At 45.2% G+C, this 19,346-nt stretch overlaps 7 protein-coding genes across 7 annotated transcripts; 2 read left to right on the top strand and 5 right to left on the bottom strand.

Moving 5' to 3' along the window:
* Positions 1 to 747: 747 nt before the first annotated feature.
* Positions 748 to 5,384, top strand: PCOAH_00003360 (Patched family protein; the record flags this gene model as incomplete). Its single annotated transcript, XM_020057151.1, has 4 exons — positions 748 to 4,651; positions 4,781 to 4,853; positions 5,057 to 5,186; positions 5,302 to 5,384. 4 exons carry the CDS (start codon positions 748 to 750, stop codon positions 5,371 to 5,373), a joined length of 4,179 nt encoding a protein of 1,392 aa, XP_019912610.1.
* Positions 5,385 to 6,298: 914 nt separating this feature from the next.
* Positions 6,299 to 6,847, bottom strand: PCOAH_00003350 (Uncharacterized protein; the record flags this gene model as incomplete). Its single annotated transcript, XM_020057150.1, has 1 exon — positions 6,299 to 6,847. One exon carries the CDS (start codon positions 6,845 to 6,847, stop codon positions 6,299 to 6,301), a length of 549 nt encoding a protein of 182 aa, XP_019912672.1.
* Positions 6,848 to 8,384: 1,537 nt separating this feature from the next.
* On the bottom strand, positions 8,385 to 10,435 carry PCOAH_00003340 (Endonuclease; the record flags this gene model as incomplete). Its single annotated transcript, XM_020057149.1, has 10 exons — positions 8,385 to 8,460; positions 8,602 to 8,720; positions 8,822 to 8,899; positions 9,024 to 9,069; positions 9,172 to 9,218; positions 9,316 to 9,498; positions 9,619 to 9,693; positions 9,794 to 9,887; positions 10,004 to 10,125; positions 10,265 to 10,435. 10 exons carry the CDS (start codon positions 10,433 to 10,435, stop codon positions 8,385 to 8,387), a joined length of 1,011 nt encoding a protein of 336 aa, XP_019912650.1.
* Positions 10,436 to 10,799: 364 nt separating this feature from the next.
* On the top strand, positions 10,800 to 12,125 carry PCOAH_00003330 (Uncharacterized protein; the record flags this gene model as incomplete). The annotated part of the gene is made up of 1 exon (XM_020057148.1): positions 10,800 to 12,125. One exon carries the CDS (start codon positions 10,800 to 10,802, stop codon positions 12,123 to 12,125), a length of 1,326 nt encoding a protein of 441 aa, XP_019912621.1.
* A 74-nt stretch (positions 12,126 to 12,199) lies between these two features.
* Positions 12,200 to 13,410, bottom strand: PCOAH_00003320 (Centrin; the record flags this gene model as incomplete). Its single annotated transcript, XM_020057147.1, has 6 exons — positions 12,200 to 12,286; positions 12,422 to 12,481; positions 12,604 to 12,684; positions 12,845 to 12,931; positions 13,105 to 13,172; positions 13,287 to 13,410. The coding sequence occupies 6 exons, from the start codon at positions 13,408 to 13,410 to the stop codon at positions 12,200 to 12,202; spliced, it is 507 nt and encodes a 168-aa protein (XP_019912703.1).
* A 754-nt stretch (positions 13,411 to 14,164) lies between these two features.
* Positions 14,165 to 15,853, bottom strand: PCOAH_00003310 (Uncharacterized protein; the record flags this gene model as incomplete). The annotated part of the gene is made up of 1 exon (XM_020057146.1): positions 14,165 to 15,853. One exon carries the CDS (start codon positions 15,851 to 15,853, stop codon positions 14,165 to 14,167), a length of 1,689 nt encoding a protein of 562 aa, XP_019912763.1.
* Positions 15,854 to 17,306: 1,453 nt separating this feature from the next.
* On the bottom strand, positions 17,307 to 19,033 carry PCOAH_00003300 (Rab5c GTPase; the record flags this gene model as incomplete). The annotated part of the gene is made up of 9 exons (XM_020057145.1): positions 17,307 to 17,345; positions 17,453 to 17,502; positions 17,632 to 17,725; positions 17,869 to 17,921; positions 18,021 to 18,133; positions 18,293 to 18,331; positions 18,422 to 18,491; positions 18,674 to 18,757; positions 18,934 to 19,033. The coding sequence occupies 9 exons, from the start codon at positions 19,031 to 19,033 to the stop codon at positions 17,307 to 17,309; spliced, it is 642 nt and encodes a 213-aa protein (XP_019912745.1).
* Between the last annotated feature and the right edge of the window lie 313 nt (positions 19,034 to 19,346).

Genomic DNA, 19,346 nt, shown 5'->3' with positions numbered 1-19,346 from the left:
ATGATCGCGCGAAGAATTCTTCTGCTTTAATTTCCGTTTCGTCTAAGTAGGGGCGGCAAGTGGCATGCCCACCGGCAGAGAACGAGCGTAGGTACATGCGTAGGTGTACATGTATGCCACTTGCAAATGCCCCTGCGAACGCACGTCCCTTTTGTATTCCCCAGTTTGCCGGACTACTAGTCGTAGGATAGATGAATCTGTCACCACGCTAGCAGCTCTGCGTTTGTCTCATTTGTGCCGTTGTTACGTTATGAAAACACGCCCGCTGAGGGATCCGTTCCGCCTGTCACTGACTTTACTCACGAACCATGTGTAAGCTTCCCGAGTGGTAGCAGAATCTGACCTCCCCATTTGCTTTTCATCATACGCATTTTTTCTGTGTGCACTTGTTCTTGTCCATTCACCTACACACCTGCGTAGCGACGCTTGTACGGCCGTATGCACGCCTGCACAGACGTACAGGGCGAGCAAGCACATATGTGCAGCGCGAACGGGGCAGGAAGGAACTGATCGGCCAAGTGATCCGAGTTCCCCATTTGCCCCGTTTACGCGTCTCCCCCGGGAGGAAAGCATGTCCACCTGTAGGAATACACACAAATATATATATATGTACCACCATTTATTTGTGCGGAGCCGTTCATGTGATCATACATACGTCTACTCCAACTAGGCACACCTTTTTTCTGCTACGTCTGACGGCTGTCACTGTGATTAGCCGCTTCTTCCGCCCAGATGACGTTCACGAAGATGGTGAAATCGCTGAAGGGTCTGAAGCAGAGGTCGTTGGACTCCTTTTCCAACCTGCTATACGACTACGCTGGGTTCGTGTATGAACGACCCTGTAAAATCATCATCGCCAGTCTCCTGGGATGTCTACTGCTAAGCATGGGCTTCTACTACAGAGAGCATGAAAAAGACATCTACAAACTTTACTCCATATCAAATTCATACGCCTGTGAAACGAATGAGACCATTAATGACTTTTTCCACAAAAGTCGAAAGGCCTTTATCCTCGTGGAGTCAAACTGCAATTTGTTAAAACCTCATATTTTAAAGGAGCTGAAGCAGTTCGAAGATGGAACGAAGGAAATACAAGTAGACCTAACAGAGATCAATGAATGTGGGAAAGATTCTGAGCCGCCACCTGTACAGACGGAAGCGTCGAAGGAGGTCTATAATATGCTTTTAAATAAACAAGATGTGAATGCCAACTTGGATTGGAAGCCAAACTTCAAAAGGTTGAATTTTAACTTTGCCCTGAATAAGCTCCTTGCACTGAAGAACAAACTGACGGAGTATAAAAGCGACGATAAGAAAAAGGGGAAAAAAAAGAAGGGGAACAAAAATAGCGACAACGAGGATGAAGAGGATGAGGACGACAGTGATGAGGAGGAGGGTAAAAAGGAAGGGGAAAATGACACCACTAACAGCAATCCCAACGAAGAAGACAACAACAGTAACAACAACAATGGTGAGGATTCTGATGGGAACCAAGTTAAGGGACTGCAGGACAAAATTCAAAAAATAATGGATGAGAAGATAAAGTGGCTGAAAGGACAAATTACGAACCTGATGAACGGAAAGACAGACGCCAACCTATTAGAGGAGAAACAAATGCCAAAGGTAAATCTGGCTGACTTTGAGGGGGACACCTTTTTCCCACCCTATTATATCCCCCCCATGTTGCTGAAGGAGGACAGGTGTCTACTCCAAAACGTATTTAAGGAGAAAAATTTAAACATAAATTTGAGGGAGGCAAGTGAGGAGTTGAAAAAGCAGGTCACCTTCACCTTGGAAGACATATGCGAAAAGAAGTATAACGATTGTAATTTGAGTTCCATCTTTTTGTACTATGAGAAGGGGAATGCAAAGTATGAAAACCCGATCAAAGTAGACAACCTAGACTTCTACGTTAATAGAAAGACGTTTAAGGAAATGGTGTTGAAAGGTATTCTCGGGAACATGCAATACAAGGAGAGTCCATTCAGCTATACGATCACTTCTGCCAATGCGATCATGACTATGATCCCCCTTTTAAACTCCACCATGTATGAACCATACGTATTGGCATATGAGAAGAAGCTAATAGATTACGTCCGTTCGTACAATATGGATGAAGTTATACAGAACGAGGAAACCAATGATGGGAATGAACCGTTCATAAAATTTCACGTGTTTACAGAGAGGAGCTTAGAAGACGAAGTGGATAGAATTTCTAAAATAGACAACCTAACTAGACTGCTCTTTCTGATTGGTGTGTGTCTGATCTTTATGTATGCCCTGTTTAATAATGTCACATCTGTTCTGTATAGGAGTAAACCTCTCTGTGCTGTTATGGGTATTCTGTGTGGTTTCTTGGGTTACCTTGCTGGTTCAGGCTTTTTGTTCTTCCTCGGGGTGAAGTCCGTCCCTCCCGCCGAAACGGTGCCCTTCCTTGTCATCGGGGTTGGCGTGGATGACGTGTTTGTAATTTTAAATTCGTACTCACTCCTCTTCATGATCAAGGATAATAAGAAGAGAATTCAGCTTTGTCTAAAGGACAGTGCCTTGGCCATTACAGTCACTACGTTAACCAACATTATTGCTTTTTTGATTAGCTCCGTTTCTCCCTTCTATTCCATATGTAGCTTTTCCCTCTTCACCGCGAGTTCCCTCTTCTTTGGGTACCTCATGGTGCTTACTTTACTGCTTAGCTTCCTCTGCATTGAGGGCAAATTGGAGAACAAGAAGAGGAATGTCTTCTCCGGTACTGCTCTCCTCTTCTGCTCCTTCTTCCGCAGGGGGAAAAATAAAGGAAAAGGTGTCACTCCTAGCGGTTCCAATGCCGTGTTGGCCAATGGGTCAGTTGGTCAAACTGGTGCCGGTGTGACTATCCCTAGAGGGGATAACACCACCACCCCCGAACAGAATAACCTGCTCTCTCTGGAGGTGTCCCAAAATGAAGACGACTACAAGAAAACACCACCCGAGTATGAAAATATTTCCATCTACGAATGGATTCACAACCTCTACCTTTTCGAAGAATCCTTTAATAAAAAGAAAAAAAATGCCACCGTGTATTCTTCAAATGAGATCAGCAGCAAAGGGTGCAATGGCGAAAATGGAACGCAACCTTATCTTGCACCGAATGATGGACTTGTACTGGAAAATGTAGGTTTGGATAAGAAGAAGCGAAAAGGTGGAACTACCGCAAATGACGCATCAGGGAAAAGCAGAAACGACCCAATGGCTCATAACTACTACTCCGGAGCGGAGGCAGGCACTACCCCCATGGAGGAGGAAGAAGAGGATGATCCATTGTCGTCATCCCCCCCAATGAGACCAGACGTCCTCCACGTGGAAGAGGGTGAAAAAAAAATAACCATCGTGAATGACATGTTTGCAGGTCCAGCTGGCACTCCAAATGGTAATGACTTGGATGATAACGTTACGGATAGAGGCGTGGTCAGAGGAGGGACGACCACTGGGCGTGGAGGGTTCCCTCGAGAAAGGAAGAACCTCCTGCAGGACCGTGCAGACCACGGGGATCATCACCATTACAACAATTCGACGGAAATGGCCACGAAGGATACACTCCTCCTAAGCAACCTGCACGATACGGATAAGAAGAACATATACCTGTTAAGTTCCCACGATAATGCGCTCTTCTACAAGTACATCTACGAAGAACCGAAAGGAAACATAGGAAAATATTTCCGTTCCCTGGTGAAGAATTATTATGTGCCTTTCCTCTCCTCCTCCATGGGGAAAGCAATCGTGTATGTCCTTTTCTCCTTCATCCTTATGCTCTCCATTTATGGCTGCACGTTAATGAAGAAGGGAATTAAATATGATAAGGCCTTTCCAGTAGATTCCTACGTAAGACTTTTCTCCGAAGCAAAGACCAAGTACTTCCCTCACTATGGAGACATGATAGAGGTGTACTATTTTGACAAGGACTTCGTCAACAAATACAGACAACTGAATCATCAGGTGGATGAGGTCTCTTCATCTCTTCTCTACTCCGACAGGACAGACCGAGAAATGATGAAAAATCCAAAGCTGAACAAAAACATCCATTGGGAAGTGAAGGATCTCCAGGACGAAATACTAGAAATGAATGACGAGTTAGAAGAACAGGATTTCGTCTCAGGGGTGGCCAATGGGTTTACGCTCTTCCTTAACGGCAATAGTAAAAAATTGAAAAACGAAACACCCGAACAATTTTACGATACGTTTGTTGATTGGATTCAGCATGACTTCGTAGGGAACCTTTTTAAAAACGACTTCATCTTCCTGAACAAAAAGCTCATCGCCTGGAGGTACTTTTACTTCCAGACAAATGTAGACGATTCAGAGATTTCTTCCAAGTGGTTGAAGACCTGCAAACAAATCAGTAAACTGGAGGACCACAATGTGCAATTGCAGTGTTTTCACATTAGTTCCATTTTTAACGAGACGGATGAAGCCATTATTGAAGTTACCCTTATTAACCTTGGCATAACAATCATTACCATCCTTATCGTCACAGCTTATATTATTAAGGGGTTCAACTCCTGCCTCATTATTGCTCTGATCATTTTCCTCATCGATCTTTGCATCTTTGGCTTCATGTGTCTCTGCGGCATCACCGTCAATATTATTTCGATGGTCATCCTGGTCCTCTCAGTCGGTTAGTGGGGTGTATTAACTATTTGTCCAACGTTATTCAATTTTACGCACATTTGCCCAACGTTATTTAATTTTATGCACTTCTTCCCATCGTTATTCAATTTTACGCATTTGTGTCCCCCCCTTGCAGGCTTCTCCATTGACCACACCTCCCACATCGTCCAGGCCTTCACCCACAGCATGGGAAAAACACGGGACGAGAAGTAAGTTTCCCGCGGGATCCACCACGCCATACACATACATGTATACACATACATGTATACACATACATACATATATATATATGTAAATATAGAGAGAACGCTGTGGCAAGCATCACTTCATCCCTGTATGTGTGTCATCCCCGTATGTGTGTCATCCCCGTGTGTGTGTCATCCCCGTATGTGTGTCATCCCCCCCCTTTCAGGATGAAGGAAAGTCTGCACCTCATGATAGGACCCGTCCTGCACAGTGGACTCTCCACCTGGTTTGTCATAAGTACCCTCTTCTTTTCCAACAAGGATTTCACAGTCATTTTCTTCCAAACGTTGAGTCTGGTAAGTTGACCCGGCACCCTCACATTTGTGTGTCACACGGGTTATCTGTTACACGGTCACCCCACGTGGTAACCTCACATGACAATTACTTCTCCCTCCCCCCCCCCCTTCGCAGGTTCTCTTTTTTTCCGTGACCTTCTCTTGCATGTTATTGCCAGTGCTGCTCTCGAGCTTTGGCCCGTTGTAACTCTTTTGAGTTAAAAAAAGCATATCGGCACATGGCCGTTTAAAAGCATATCGGCCATGGCCGTTTGCGTGGCTTTCCCCAAGACTGTCCTTCCATCCGTTACTTCCGCTGCTTCACCTCTGTTTACTTCCACAGCCCGTTCATGTGAAGAATTAATTCCCCCACATGTTAGTTTTTATTTTCCTTTTTTTAATTCAAATTTTGAAACCTGCCCAAGTTGCTTGCCGCGTGTGTGTGTGCCCGCGTCGAGCAGTTTCCTTCCCTCACCGATTTATCCGTCACCACGTACCCCCCCTGTATGTACTACTCCCACACGTATGCGCTCCTGCACATGTGTGTGGATTTGTATGTCCGCCTCTTCCCTCCTGAAATCTTTCACTTTCACCTTCACCTTGACTGTCTCTTTTTTTTTTTTTTTTTTTTTTTTGCAATTTCGTTTGGTATGTGCTTGCCCAAACAGGTATGTACATATGTGTGTGTCTACACATGTGGGTGATTCCCCACAGACGGAGGGGCATAAAATGTGCCAACCCCATCGTCATACCTTCCCTCCACCACTCGCATGTGTATGCTTTTTTACGTGCATGCTACCAAAAGAGGTTGACAAAACTTTTTAATTTTTTTTTTTTTTTTTTTCAAGTTATTTTTATTTAGTGTTTTCATAATAGTATTATTTTAAAAACATGTCTTTTTTAAATTTTGGAGAAAAAAAAAACTTTTTTTTTAATTTTTTTTCCCCTCTTTTTTAATGGATAAGTAGTTATTGTTAGAGAGGCTGCTCATGTTGGGAGCAGCTGGTTGCAACGCACATGTGGATGGATTTTCCGTTATGCGGGGTGCACTTTTCTGGTGCACGGGGGGAGAGTGACTCAATTCACGTGACACCACTGACATGACTGACACCACTTCTTCCGAGGCAACCACGTCAGACGTACGCGGCGTGCTCGTCCTCCCAGATGAAAATCTTGGGGTCCCTTTTGCAAAACGCCCGGACGGCCATAGCCAGGTTGTCTGTATCTTCCATCATCCGTCCCCGGCACCCAAACTTCAAATTCTTCGGAATCTTTTCCTCCTCTGAGTATAACAACTTCTTCACGTCAGCAACGGTTACCCCGTCGTCCAGGTAAAACTTCGTCCCATTCTTCCACTTCTTCTTTGTCACTTTATTATACATGTGAAAATATTTGGCGTAAAGGTAGTCCAGAAGACTGGCGCTGTCAGTCCAGGTGCTCACCCCGTCACTGGTGGACCCCTCCTCGATCATCTTATCCGGGTAGAGCTTCTCCTCATTTATGTAGATGTAGTAACCCAACTTGGTGTCCGCCCTGTACCTAGTGGACCATATCACTCCGGGGAACAGAAAAAGCATCACATACTTTATGTGGCTCTGGGCGTAGTAAAAGGAGTGGTAAAGCTTCTTCAGCCGGAAGTTCACGTCCCGGAAGAGGCTGTTCCATATGTACCTCCTGTACATGTCGGTCTTCGCTTGGTTGATGCTCCCTAGGGCGTAGTTCCCCCTCGGAAGTGCAGAAGAAGCCGTTAATAACGGGAAAGCGCAAGAGTTGTTTTCTTCTCACGTCTCATGTGAATCACCAAATGAACTACACGAGGTCGTTTGAGTAGCCACTTCTTCCTCTGATAGTTCTTTGGGGCACGCTAAGTGGGGGAATCCCTACTACTGCGCAGCAGTTTGGGTAATTCTTGAGGGGCCATTAGCTGCCGCTCTAGTTTGTCGCGCTCAAAAGGATTGTGAGTCCTTTGCCCTTCTGTTTTGTGCTTTGTGTGTTTTTTTTTTTTTTTTTTTTTTTTTTTTTTTTTTTGCCTGACGATGTTCTTCGCAAGTCGTTTTGTATAACCCAAAGGAGTGTGATTTTCACAGGTATACCGCAGGCCGTCCCTTCATCATGTGCACGCACTTTTTAAGATCTTTCACAGATAGTCGCCACAATCCACAAAATATCAATGGGGGCGGAAAAGGCCGAACGGGCAAGTGAAAGCAACGCATGTTAAGGAGGCACTTTTTGCGGTTTCTTCAACCGTTGTGTGAAGCGACACTTGGGGTATTAGCCCTACCAATGAAGGGGAGCACCGAAGTTCAAAAAAAAAAAATACGCACATGTACATTTCATGTATTTTTTTTTTTTTTTTTTCACCTGAACGGTTCATATGCAGCTAGCTATTTTATTATTTATTTTTTTTTTTTTTTTTGCCTCCTGTTGTGCGTCATACTCACCTGTGCTAAGTGCGAAGAGGGGACCTTCGTGAGTAGGCACGTAACTTAGTTTCCCCCTTTTGCTATTTCCTACAGCGCAGCACAGGTCCACTGTTGCAGAGGGAACAAAACGAACGTGCACCCATGGGAGGAGGTGGAAGACTCCCCTACGTTGTTTAGCAAGCCATAGAGGAGGAGGCGACTACTCCCTACCTGGCCGCGGTGTGTTTACCTTTGAATGGATGTCCGTTGAAACAAAAGGGGAAACACAAAAAATGACGAGTGATACGTGTAATCCTTTCCCCTTTCGGTACAAAAGGATTCAATTGAGCAACCCCAACGAGGAGGCAACCCAACTGCAAAAGAAAATGCTCCTCCCACATGTGAGAACTATCGAGCAAGTTGGCTCCATCTGATGTTCCATAGAGAGCACAACATGTTTGTGAGTTCGATCAAGCAGACAAAATTGCCCATTTGCAAAAAAAAAAAAAAAAAAAAAAATGTATATACCTTTAAAGAGCAAACAGTGCATACCTTATAGGCGGAAATAAACTCACGTCGTTGAGCGAGAGTTATCACATTTTGCGTTTTATTTTTTTATTTTTTAATTGCACTCAAAGGGGGGGTTACAGCGAAAGGAAAGTACGAACCGTCCATTCTTTCATTGAATTGGGAGAAAGAAGATGGTCTCCTTCCACTTTGGTTACGTCGTACCATGCTGCCAAATCGGGAGGTGGTTAGCACAAGTCGGTGAGCAGCTCAAGCGGGAAAGACTCCCACCACTTGGTATGAACACCACTTAAACGAGGAAAAATTCAGACACCAGGAGGAGATGATCCGAGGGTATTTTCCCATTGGGGAATACTTCACTTTTTCTGTTTCAAGGGGGGGAGGAGAAAATGGTTCAGTGAGATAACCGTGCAAATGCGGATGGGCACACTGAAAGAGGGACAGAGTCCATTAGGTGAACTGCTAATGATATGCAGAGACTGTTCGAATGAGCAGTGTATCCTTACCCCAGGTCTCCAGGAACAGTTTGGGCCGACAGGGGGATAAGCCCTTTAAAAAAAATAAAATCTATACACCCAGAGAACGTTGTCGTTTTGTTCGTGAATGCGGGTTCGGCTCCGTTGACCTGTTGGACAAAAGGACAGAAGGAATTTATCCACTATGGCTGGAAATGAATTAACATGTTTTGTTCTTTTCCCACGTGATTGCTCTGACTTAGACTTTTACCTCCTTAAAGGCACTTTGGAACGGATCTACGCGGAGTTCTGGGTACTTTAGGAAGGCTTCATCTTTCCGAAGCTGCGCCTGGGTGGTGGTGGTGTGTGTGGGGGAATATTCCCTAGCAAATAATGATTGCATGTTCAGTAGCACGTTAATATAGCACCGACACAATGCCCTTGTGGGGTTGCTACGCCAGGGTGGGCCTTACCGGATGGTGGGGATGCTTCATGGACAGTCTTCCCGTGGTTAGAAGCCTGCAGTTTGGGGGAGAGGTGCGAATTGACTATGGCGTTCATCCCGGATTCCAATTAGGATTTTTTTTTTTTTTTTTTTTTTTTTTGGTGGGGGATTATTACTCGTATACTCCGCTGAGTTGGCCGTCCGAGGGGGTTCCTTGAGTATTCTGAGAAAAGGTTTACATAGCACACTTTGCTGGGAGCAGTTTGTTAAGCGTAGTTTGTGCCTCACCAGGTTGCGGTGGAGAACAACGCAACGCTTACCAAACCGGGGGTGGAGTTGAAATCCCCCACCAGCAGCAGAGGGACAAAGGGAAAAGACTCCAGAGCAGAACGCACAAACTGGAAAAGCTCCTTAACAATGAGGAAAGCGTGGAACACCTTCACGTCGGCATATGCTGGGTTCCAGTGTAGGTGACAGTTACAAACAGTTAAAAGGATTTTTGTCTTCCAGGTGGTATGTGTGTATGCAGGGGGGGTTGAATAGGAAAGGATGAAAGAAATGCAATGCACATAGAAGGGATGGATAAAGAATTACTCTATGTCTAAATTTTTTTCCACTCCTACTTGGGGAAGCTCCAGGATAAGCATCGTGGCCATACTGTTCCTCACTCGGAGCTCCTTGATGAATGCATCTTCGATCTGGTGATAAAAAAAGGGAGCAATTTCTCTGTTATTTTTGTTCCTACGGATTATGCGTTTTTTCCTTGTTCTTTTTTCCTTCCCCATCGAGTGCACTTACGTCACTTTTCCCCTGGTGAGCGTAACCCACCAGATGGGTTGACACGGCCTCGCTGAGATTAAAGTATTTTTTGGCAACCAGTTTGAATTTTTTACTAATTAGGGATAAAAGAGGGAAACAGGAATGAATAGGATGGCTCCCCCAGAAGGTACGCTTCAATCATCGTTGCTGAATTTAAACGAGCAGTGTACTCCTTCGACGAAACATTACTCGAATAAGACGCAGCAGTTGTTGCTGTTGGGTGTGAGGGTACTTTGCGGGGGCGCTACCAAGGTAAAGTTGTTATGAGCAAATTCTTTTTGCAGACTTGAGATCATTACTGGGGATACCTCCTAAGGGGGGAAAGCAATTGCAAAGGGGGTAACCATTCATTTTTGCAAAGATTTCTATGAAGGTATCCCCTTGGAGGGAGGGGTTGACGGGTTAAAATTGCCCATCCGGTGAAATAACTCCTTGGGAGACTTTCCCCACCTGCAGGCACATGATGTCGAAGGGGGTGCACGAAAACCTTTCCCTCAGAAACCTCAGTCGGGAACCATTCTGAAAACACTTAGGAGTTATACTCCCTGTCGCTTCGCGAACGGAGTGCCATATATTATCATTGTACACGTTCCAGGAGCCTACTCTTATTTTAACCCCCATTTTGAGCAGTTCGTCCTTTACACAGGGGGACAGAGGCACACCAGTAGGTGTACACCCCGCATGGTCATCCCTACCCAATCAGGTTTTATTGTTCTGTGGAGGGTGTGTGTCGCAAGGACAACAGATGGGGGGGGACGCGAAAAAAATTGTGGCAGCGATTTGCTGACGTGATAACATCACAACGGTGTTTTCTCATATCCTTTTTTTTTTTTTTTTTTTTTTTTTTTCACCTGAACGGGTCATATTTTTTTTCCTCCTCCCTATCATGTTGGAAAACCATTGAGGGGAGCTCCACAGCGTACAACTATCATAAATTAACGTCGGAAAGCTGCTGAACTTCACCAGGGCACTTCCCCCCCTCCCCATGGGTACCAATTCGACTCGTCTGCTCCGGCCTGCGTTGCGTCCCTCCGCGACTCGGCCAGCTAGCCGTCCCACAAGAAGCTTCGCCCAAATTGCTAGCAGGGCGGAAAAAGAAAACACCCCCCCGTGGAGAAAAAACAAAAAAAGCAACAGCAACACCTACCGTGCATCCATCTTTCACGAAGAAATAACAGACAAAGAAAATGCGCACAACAATGAAAAGATACTAAGAATAATCCAGAGCAGCTCGATCACCCAGTTTAGTGTGCAGGACTGCACTCTGTTCCTCAATTACCTTATTCGAAATAAAAAGAGCAAACACACAGACAACGAGGTAAAGAACTCATGTAGGGTGAAGCTGACTTCATCCTTGTACAAAGAAGCTATGACGAAAATTATAACTTCTGTGCTTACGTATGAAGAAAAATATTTTTGTTTTTTTTTCCAAAAGTTTGTTGAGCTGAGGGATATAAATGCGATAGAGCGGATGTTAATTCACCTGCACACAAATCAGTTGTTCCGCTCTTTCACATTTTACAATTTGGTCGAACTTTTTTACAATTTTTCTGTCCTCAATTTTGAGAGGGAGAGGAGCGAAGACGCATTGAATATAATTCTGGATTACCTCCTCTCCAGTGTCATTCGAACAAATGGTCATTTAAGACACCTGGAGAGGAAGCTTATCAACCATGCCGGTGTGCAAGGCGCGGATGGAAAGCCTGTGTATATACACAGCTTTGCCAAGCGGGGACGCCATAACGGGGATAATTTCCCCCCGGTGAGGAAAGCGAACAGGAAAAAAATAACAAGCTCAACGGTTAGCAATGGAGATAGCCAGGGCACCCCCCAGTTCGACGTGAACTCCCTATCCAATGTCATGCTATACAAGCTAATCTACGCATTAGCGAAAATGAACCGCAAGAGGGAACTGGTGAAAGAACTCCTCATTCTGCTCATCCCATACGTACGGTTCAAACTGCAGAGCATGGATTACGTGTTTTCCAAAGACAGACCTGATATCATCGTTAAGGTTTTGTGGGCCTATGCATTCCTACAAGTGAGACACGTTAACCTCTTTCTGGACTTCTCCCTCTGCATTCAAGTCTCCATAAGCGAACTCAATCCGGATCAGCTCAAAATTGTGAAAAACATTTTTCTAAACTTTCGTATTTTCGATGAGTTGCTATTAGACACATTGGAGGAGCGCATCGACTACATGGAGGAGAAATGCCCTGGCCCCCTTTCGCAGCCAAGGAAGAAGCCATTTAAGAAGAAAAAAAGGAGAGTGGCGCTGACGGATCAAATCAAGCTCAAGTTGGAGCGGTGACAGCACGAACGGGGCAAACTGGTGAAAGGTCCTTCTGCACGGGTAGGCAACCGTTCGTGTAAGACACGCTTCCCCTAGAACAAGTTCGTCTTCTTCATGATGCGCATAAATTCCTCCTCGTTAATTTCTCCGTCTCCGTCTCGGTCGGCTTCATCAATCATCTGTCGAAAGACGCAGGAAAGGGGGGAAGGACATAAAGTAAGTTATTATGTGCAAGACAGAGGTGAACCAAATCGAGTCAATCTCTTCCTAATCGCACACGAAGGAACGTCTCTGCATTTATGTAAAATTCGCACCTCCTGGATTTCCTCGTCAGTTATGTTTTCTCCGAGTTCCTTCGCCACTCGCTTCAAATTCTGCACGGTGCAAAAAAGGGGGAAGTTGATAAAATGACGTGGCGAAAAAAAAAAAAAAAAAAAGTACGTATATAGCCAAATGGGAAGGTAATGTGCCAATACGTTAGAAAAGATCACCCTACCTTGAAGGATATTTTTCCAGTTTCGTCGTCGTCGAAGAGGCGGAAGGCCTTGAGGATTTCCTCCTTAGGGTCTCGCTCACTCTGGGGTGATAACAATATAAGGGTGTGCAGCATTTGTGCAGGGGGGTTAAATGGGTCTAACGACAGCCCAAACGGGCAGGAGTACAAAAAAAAAAGGAGATTGGTAAGGCTACGCGCTTCCTCTCAGGAGTGACACTCCTTTGCAACCCTCCGTGCGAACCATTTTGATCGTCATGATGTCGAGGAAGTCATTGAAGTCGATGGTGCCCGACCCGTCCTGGTCAACGTCGGAGATTATTTTACGAATCTGCAGGGGGGGGAAGTGGTGGGGTGCACTTTCAAAGGCGGCACGTGCATGCGGAACTGTGTGCCCCAACGTCAGTGCACCTACACAACGCGTGCAACTTGACTGACTATCTGATATCGCTGTTTGTGTCTTATTTATTATTTTTTTTTTTTTTTGTCGCATTTTCTCATTACGTCTTCCTTTTTGGGTTCGAATCCCAGGGCCCGCATGGCAACCTTCAGCTCCTTGGCGTCGATTCTTCCTGTGGGGACATGCAAATAAGTGTGCGTCACGTTGTAGTGGTCACCCTGTATCGGCCACCTGGGGGAAGAAACAAATGCTAGTCCTTCCGTCGAGGAAAAATGCATCCTCATACCCGTGCCGTTCGTGTCGAATAAATCGAAGGCTTCCTTTATTTCGAGCTTCTGCTCCTCGTTCAGTTCGTTCCGTTTGCTTCTCGCGTTGCTGCTTCGGATCATGTTGGGGGCTTTCCTGTTCATTTTAGCCTGACTGGGTATACATGGGAGGGGGAGCAGCAAGCTGGGTGAATAACCACACTAAGTATCGTTACACTTAGGCATAGCATGTATGGCTACACGTAGTGCGCCCTCCGCCTTACGAGGGGTATTCTCCAAAGGGGTAGACGGGGGGCAATCCTTTTCGTTCCTTCTTAGTAGCGCCACCCCCTTGAGGAGTAACAAAAAAAGGGGGGCGTGATCAACTGGGAAGCAACCGAGTAGCGAACACTGGCAAAAGTGTGCACTCAGTTGGGTTAAATTTTTCCTTCACTAATGCGCTCAGCGTAAATGGGGAAATCCAAACGGATGCTCTTCCCTTATTGGGAAAGAATGCGAACGATCATAATATGGGAGAAATTGACCAGACGTCTTTATGTCAGATTGAAAAAATTTCCACGAAGGGGACTCAACAGAGCAGTTATTACGGAAAAGCGAAAAAATAAAATAAATATATAATTTTTTTTTTTTTTTTTTTTTTCCAACGCGTGCAAGTGCATACACATATGCTCGCCCACGGTGTGCAAATCGCTGGAAAGAAAAGTTCGATACGGAATTACCAAAACGGAGTAGGGGGGAATGAAAATAAAAAAAGATGAAAAGGTTAACGGGGAATATGGTCTGGGGAGATCCCCCCGTGAAAGAATGAAGCAAACGCAAAGGCACACGCAATATACACCCTAACAAAGCTGCCTCCCTTGCAAAGGCATTTTCGTATTGCACGCTTGGCCTACCGGCCTCACTTGTAGTAAAAGTGTTTGTACAGGATTCGCTGCTTCCCCCCCAGGGAGTCGTAAAAAAAATGATCGTTCAGCAGGTTGGAAGGAATGTAACTCGAAGGAGAATTCACAAACGCCTGTTTAAACATCCGCATGTCTACGTCGGCATGCGAACTTTTAAAAAGGTGTCCCATAAGAATAATGGCAAGGAGGACATCTGTCGGGGTCGTCACTTTGAAGTTTGGGAACCTTGCCTGCAAAGCGAATATTTTTTTTTTTGTAAAGTGTTGAAATAGGGAGGATGTATCGGTGAAGGTTATGCTGCTTTGTTGGACTTCCCCTCTTCCCGTTAATGGTAACTTGGCACACACTTGTAGCAACACTTCGCTGCTAAATATCTGCGGAGTATGCGCCAAAAATATGAATTCCCTATCCACGTTGGTTTTCACCCTGGGGCAATCTTCCCCTTGGTCCTCACTGCCTATCCGCTTAACAGAATCCGTGGCGTGCGTTCCCAAAATGGTATTCTTCCCAATCGTGGCCATGTAAATCAGGTTGAAGAAGTCCAGCTCAGACAGGAAGGGCCGTGCCCCGTCGTGCACCAGGATGTGTGACAGGTATGCATTACGCGCGCGGTGCCCACCATGCACACGATTTGCATCTGTCGCTGCGGCGTGCCCCCTTAACAACTGGCAGATGTACTCCCCGTTTTGCAAGGACAAGTCCAGCCCTCGAAGCCCATTCAAAAGGGAGTCCACCCTCTCTGGGCCGCCCCCCTGCAGCCGTATAAGTTTATACCGATTCGAGTCAATATCACTTGGCTTCACCTCGTCAATACTATTTATCACCTTCCCACGAACACATTTCCTATTAGTTGTGGTTCTGCATGCTTCCTTGTTCACCCCCCCAAGGTGTTGCCTCTTCTTTGCCATAACATCACTGAGTAGCTCATCCAAATTGGTGATGCATTTCCCCTTCTCATTGTCGTATATTATATACTTATTCGTTTTTAAAAATTGTATAGCTTGGATGGTATCCCCCTCAGGTTGTACATCCGACGAGGTCAGCACATTCTTCGAATGACCCTCACGCAGGAACCCCTTCTGATGCTTCCTCCGTAAAAGAGAAGCGTTAAATGTGTTAATGCTTCCTATAACGTCGTGGAAATAATTCGGGTCGCACACAAGACTGATCGACTTAACCATATTACACTTTACGAACAGATTAAATGAATAGAGGAAGAGGGGGATATCGTTCAACATGAGGAACTGCTTCGGACTGGCCAACTTTGTTCTCTTTCCGATCCCTCCGCAGAGTAAAATGGCGTGAACGTTTCTCTTTTTCAGCGACTTCTCATATCTTCTGTATTCATCTGTATTGTGTGTATTGTTTGTATCGTGTGTATTGTGGTCGTCTGTCTTTGTGATTGTCTCCAACAGGTGGGGGTTCTCCTTCTCCTGCGGGGTTGCACTAGCACTGCTCATATTTTCGCCCTCCTCTGTTGCGTGCAATTGTCCCCTTTTATCGTACTCATTTTTGTTTTCCCCCTTCTGAGAAAGATTTCCCTGCACCCGATCAGGTGTAAAGAAACGCACTCTGTAAGCACGACCCCGTTTGGTACCCGTCCAATTGGTAACAATAAACTGCATGACATTCGCCTTCCCCCGTTTCGTAGCGAATATCGGAACACTACCTTTGACGTCGTTCATGGAAGAGGCAACTTCCCCTCCAGGATGAGTATGAAATATCCTCACACGGTGAACCCTCCTAACATTCGCACATGTTGGTGCGTCTTTCCTGCACACAACGTGGGGGAAGCACCCTTGCAGGGTAAGCAAATAGTTAATTAAAATCCACCACGGGGAGAAGCGGGCAAGGAGGCGAGTCACCAGACAAACGCTGAACGAGGCGTCCTTCATTTTTTAACGCGCCAATTCGCATAGACCGTGCGGCCAACAAAAGGGAGGAAAAACTAAACAATGTCAGGCCATACAAGCCGCTTTAATCGATTCTTTTTATTTTTCACTCCTCGACATGGCCACTTCCACTGGGGATGATTGCCACTGGGACAAGTCCTAACCAGTCTGGAAAACAAAATGTTGTCTCATTTTTTAATTAGTTGGTAGGACGTTCTTCTTCATCGGACAGCGATCTCCTCACTTGTAGTGGGTTCTATACACTTGGCGCATTACTCTTCCAGTATTTTTTATTTAACCATCATTTTGGTATTACACAATGGGGCAAAACAAAACAATCACGAAGAGTGGTAAGAGGACAGAAAAAAAAAAAAAAAAAAAAAAAATGACCTTCAAATGTGACGCAAGTTGAATGATAAGCAGGCGAAGCGGGCATACAAGGTGTGTTGTACCCCTTTCAAAAGGAAGAAACACACCCTTCCATGTTCACGTTGACGTTGCTGCTGTTGTTCATGCTGATGCGTGGCCTAATCACAGCTCAATCAAATCAGCAGCGAGAAGGTAACAAAACTGTAAAGATGATCGGTTTGGGGAGAGGGACACAGGCACGCTTGCGTTCCCTACTTGTCGACGTTATTTTATGGGCAATGGAAACTGCTCCATAATGGTGAAAAAGTAAACACACAAAAAAAAAAAAAAAGAAGAAGAAATACTAGCGCACATACATATGTGCGTAACAGCGCAGATGAACAAAAAGCTAACATAAACAAATGAACAAATAAAGAAACAAAACAATGTCGTGCAAAGGTGCTGCGTTTACAGGAGGCGAGGAGGATGTTGATGCAGCATAAATTAAGGAGAAATCACTTAATAGAATATGGAGGGGAATCCAAATTAATTATTGTAAGAGTTGAAAATAAAAAGGCGCCTTCAAAAATATAAGTTTCTTCCCGCCATCCCTCTATGTTCATCACGGCAAGTACACCTGCGTGCACATTGGCTATAACTCTACCCTAATGCATCACGCATAGGCGCTGCACTGCACCAAGGGACGCCTACAGAAGATACACATGCGAGAAAAAATAAAAAAAAACTGCCAAATGGCGGTTACTTTTGATGCTTGAATGAGATCATCCTGTGTGACTTTTCTTACTTTTTTTCTTTTTTTCTTTTCTGCCGCGGGACTGGGGGAAGGAACTGCGAAGGGAACAAACAAAACTGGCGGGAAAGTTCATTCGAGCTCCCGTTAGCAGCACTTTTTCTTTGCTTCTTCGGTGTTGTTAATCTGTGAAGGGGAAGGGGCACAAATGGCTGATTAAGCTGTACACACGTATGCAAGTGCAACCGCGCAAAGCGCAATAATGCACGTATGTTCCTCTCGTCTGGCCAAACCTGAATTCCCGAGAACTTGTCCTGCTCCTTCTGCAGGGGCAACTTCTTAGCTGCGGGGAAGTGGGCAGCGGGCACACATTTGTCGAAAGGTCGAGAAGGCCATAGAAAAAATCACAAACTGTATTCTTTTACATCGGTACGTAAAGGTCAAATGCCGAATTGCGTTTTCTCCGAATTACCTATCCTCAAAAACAACTCGTTCACGTTCTGTCCCGTTTTAGCAGACGTCTCGATGAACAGAATGTTGTTGCTGTTGGCGAAAGACTCAGCTAGCTAAAAAAAAAAAAAAAAAAAAAAAAAAATATACTGAAAAATGTTGTACATCACCTGACTTGTTCATAAACTTTTGGCCCAAACGGCTCCTTTTGCATGAACCCTTCACGCGAAAGTGGGAGTTTTGCTCTTTTCGTGGTTACTTCTCTGTCCACCACGCGGTTTTTTTCCAAGTCCTTTTTGTTGCCGGCGAGGGCTGAGTTGATAAGGGGGAGTGAAAGCAAGGAATGAAGTAAAAAAAGGGAAAATGTGATTTAACGCATAGCGCAGAGGCACCACTTAGCGGCCCACTCACCTATGATGATGTCATTGGAGTGAACTGACTTCAGCTCGTGGATCCAGCCCTTGGCGCCTTCAAACGACTTCTTGTTCGTTATGTCGTACACGATAACGGCTGCTGACGCGCCCCTAAAACGTTTGAAAGCGAAATGGGGAGGCACAAATTGGGACATTCTCATAATGCGCATATGTTTAACCATACACAAAAGGGGAAGGGTTGTTAAGGTATTAGAATGATGCACATATTTTTCCCCACGCATGCACAGCTACATGTAAAGTGTGCCTTACCGATAATACATTGGGGCCAAGCTTCTGTATCTTTCTTGCCTGTTAGGAGGGGAGGGTGAAGGGTGGTAAAAGTGTATTAGTTCTGTCACCCTTTGGGTCATCTCTCCCTTTCGTTTTTTCCTTCCTTACCCTGCGGTGTCCCAAATTTCAAACTTTATGGTGCACTCGCCTATGTCGATCAGTTGAGTCATAAAGGCAGCTTCGTGGGAAACAAAGGGAAAGAAACATGTTGGCATGTCGAATGAATGTTACGAGGAGAGGGAAACAGCGAAGTGCATTCCATCTTTGTTACATGTAAAGTGTATGACCCGTTCAGGTAAAAAAAAAAACATGCTTCTTCGGTAATCCACCCCATGAAGAATGCGACTTATCCGGACTTACCACCAATGGTCGACTCCTGGTACTCATAAAATTCATTCTTGGCAAATCTCACGACGATGCAGGATTTCCCTACCGACGTGTCTCCTGCAGACGTGGGAAAGCGAGCGAAAAAAAAAAAAGGGGGAAGGTTCGTCTTTCGTTTATGTGCCACTCGTGAGGAGTATTTTTAAGGGGTGTGGTTGAGTTTCCTTGAGTCAGCCCCTCCACCACTTGCACACACACACTGTAAGCATACACAGTAAACACGTTCAGTTCAGTACCTAACAGAACCAACTTTGAATTGAAAACCTTGTTGGAGTGGTAGTTTGGGCCCGCGTCATATTTGTCACTGCTGTTTAAATTGGATAGGTAGTGTGCCATGGTGGCTATGCGGCGATCTCAATTGGGAAGGATGGGTTGGCTGACTACTGCGTCGAGGTGTTTATAGAATGGGCAGCAGGAAATCAAACAATAGCTACACGACATACGGCGGTATAATAGCTACGCAACATGTTTGTTCTTCTTGCCGCACATGTTCATACAAAGAGGCGCGCAAACTTGGCAACGGCATGTGCAAGACGAAGGAGCTTTTTTTTTGTATGCTCTGCGTGTGCGTTGTGTTTATATGCCGATGGTGTCCTTTCCCCCCCTTGTGAATGTGTGCAATTGAAGGACGGTCATACAATTTCGCAAA

Source organism: Plasmodium coatneyi, chromosome 2 (assembly GCF_001680005.1).
Source record: "Plasmodium coatneyi strain Hackeri chromosome 2, complete sequence".
NCBI classification, from domain to species: domain Eukaryota; phylum Apicomplexa; class Aconoidasida; order Haemosporida; family Plasmodiidae; genus Plasmodium; species Plasmodium coatneyi.
This window is presented reverse-complemented; position numbering and strand designations above follow the sequence as displayed.